The sequence below is a fragment of the Nanorana parkeri genome, unplaced genomic scaffold (assembly GCF_000935625.1).
Source record: "Nanorana parkeri isolate BGI_ZX_2015 unplaced genomic scaffold, ASM93562v1 scaffold2842, whole genome shotgun sequence".
Lineage (NCBI taxonomy): Eukaryota > Metazoa > Chordata > Amphibia > Anura > Dicroglossidae > Nanorana > Nanorana parkeri.
This window is the reverse complement of record NW_017309110.1, coordinates 8463-9582: the sequence shown is the minus strand read 5'-3', so window position 1 is coordinate 9582 and position 1120 is coordinate 8463. Positions and strand designations below refer to the sequence as shown.

General features: G+C 47.5%; 1 protein-coding gene across 1 annotated transcript in view; it reads right to left on the bottom strand.

Annotated features, from left to right (window-relative positions):
- GPAM (glycerol-3-phosphate acyltransferase, mitochondrial) overlaps positions 1-1120 on the bottom strand; it is a gene marked incomplete at its 5' end in the record, with an annotated part of 34775 nt that overhangs the window by 25531 nt on the left and 8124 nt on the right. Inside the window, one exon of the mRNA XM_018574258.1 lies at positions 29-146. Coding sequence (XP_018429760.1) covers positions 29-146 — 118 coding nt within the window. The remainder of the gene's footprint in view (positions 1-28; positions 147-1120) is intronic.

Here is a 1120-nt window from a genome sequence, read left to right as displayed (position 1 = left end):
TGAGGAACGGTCACAAAAAACAACGCACGCCGAGGGGCGGACCTACCTCTGTGGCCGCTTTCTTTACCATCTCCAGCTGCCCCTTGTGGATCTGAATGTTCAGGAAGAAACCATTGAAGAGTTTCAGGAGCACCCAGCCCGTCAGCCTGCAGAAGGAAAAATAAAATGTTTGTACTCGCTGTTATAAATCCTTTCCTTGGAGGCCCAGTGAGGGACACAGGAAGTCACAACTGTCATTTTTTGGGCTAGTGTCCAAAGCTTCCTGTAGGCGGCAGTATAACCCAACAGTAGTGACTTCCTGTGTCCCTCAATGTGCAAGAAAGAAAAGTTTGTGTATGTCCAAATTATTTCCATGGCGTCCACGGAGGGGCACAGGAAGACAAATATATACGGTCAGGTTATACTGCCGCCTACAGTAGGATTGGGCACTGGCAAAAGGGACAGTTATGTCTTTCTGTGTCCCTCAGCGGAGGAAAAAGAAAAGCTTTATCAATGCGACATACAGTTTGTATTCTTGAGAAAGCAGCCGGAGCAGAAAAGCCTGTCCCCGTGCCAGCATGCTGCAGAGTGCGACCCTTTCTCTTTGTGTAGAAGCAGCGGTCTCTCTGTAGAGGTCCCACACACCCCCTGCTGAGTCACAGCTATAGCGCTTCAATCTGCAGGGATCATGCGGATTGGAGAGCTATAGCTAGGAGTTAGTTGGAGGCGTGTCAGACCTCTGCAGGGAGACGGCGGCTTCCTGGTAGCAAAGGGTCATTTTCTACAACAGGGGGCAGGCTTTTCTACTTCCTGTGTATACAGCAACACCCAATCCCCCAGGGGACCGAACAGAGCTCACTTTTGGAGTATCTGAGACATGTATTGCTTTAGGGATTCTTGGTTCACATATATTTCAATACGTGTTCAAGATGGCCAACTGTGTCAAAGTGACCTCTCCCTGACCAATCAACAACAACAACAACAACAACAACAACAACAACAACAACAACAACAAGCACAAAGTGCGAGGAATTCTACAAAGAGACAATTCCAGTCAAACTAAAAGCGCATCACAAGCTGGACAATGGAAACATTTGTAGTAATAAATACTCATTTCTTAGTATGAACTATGAGGGGGGGG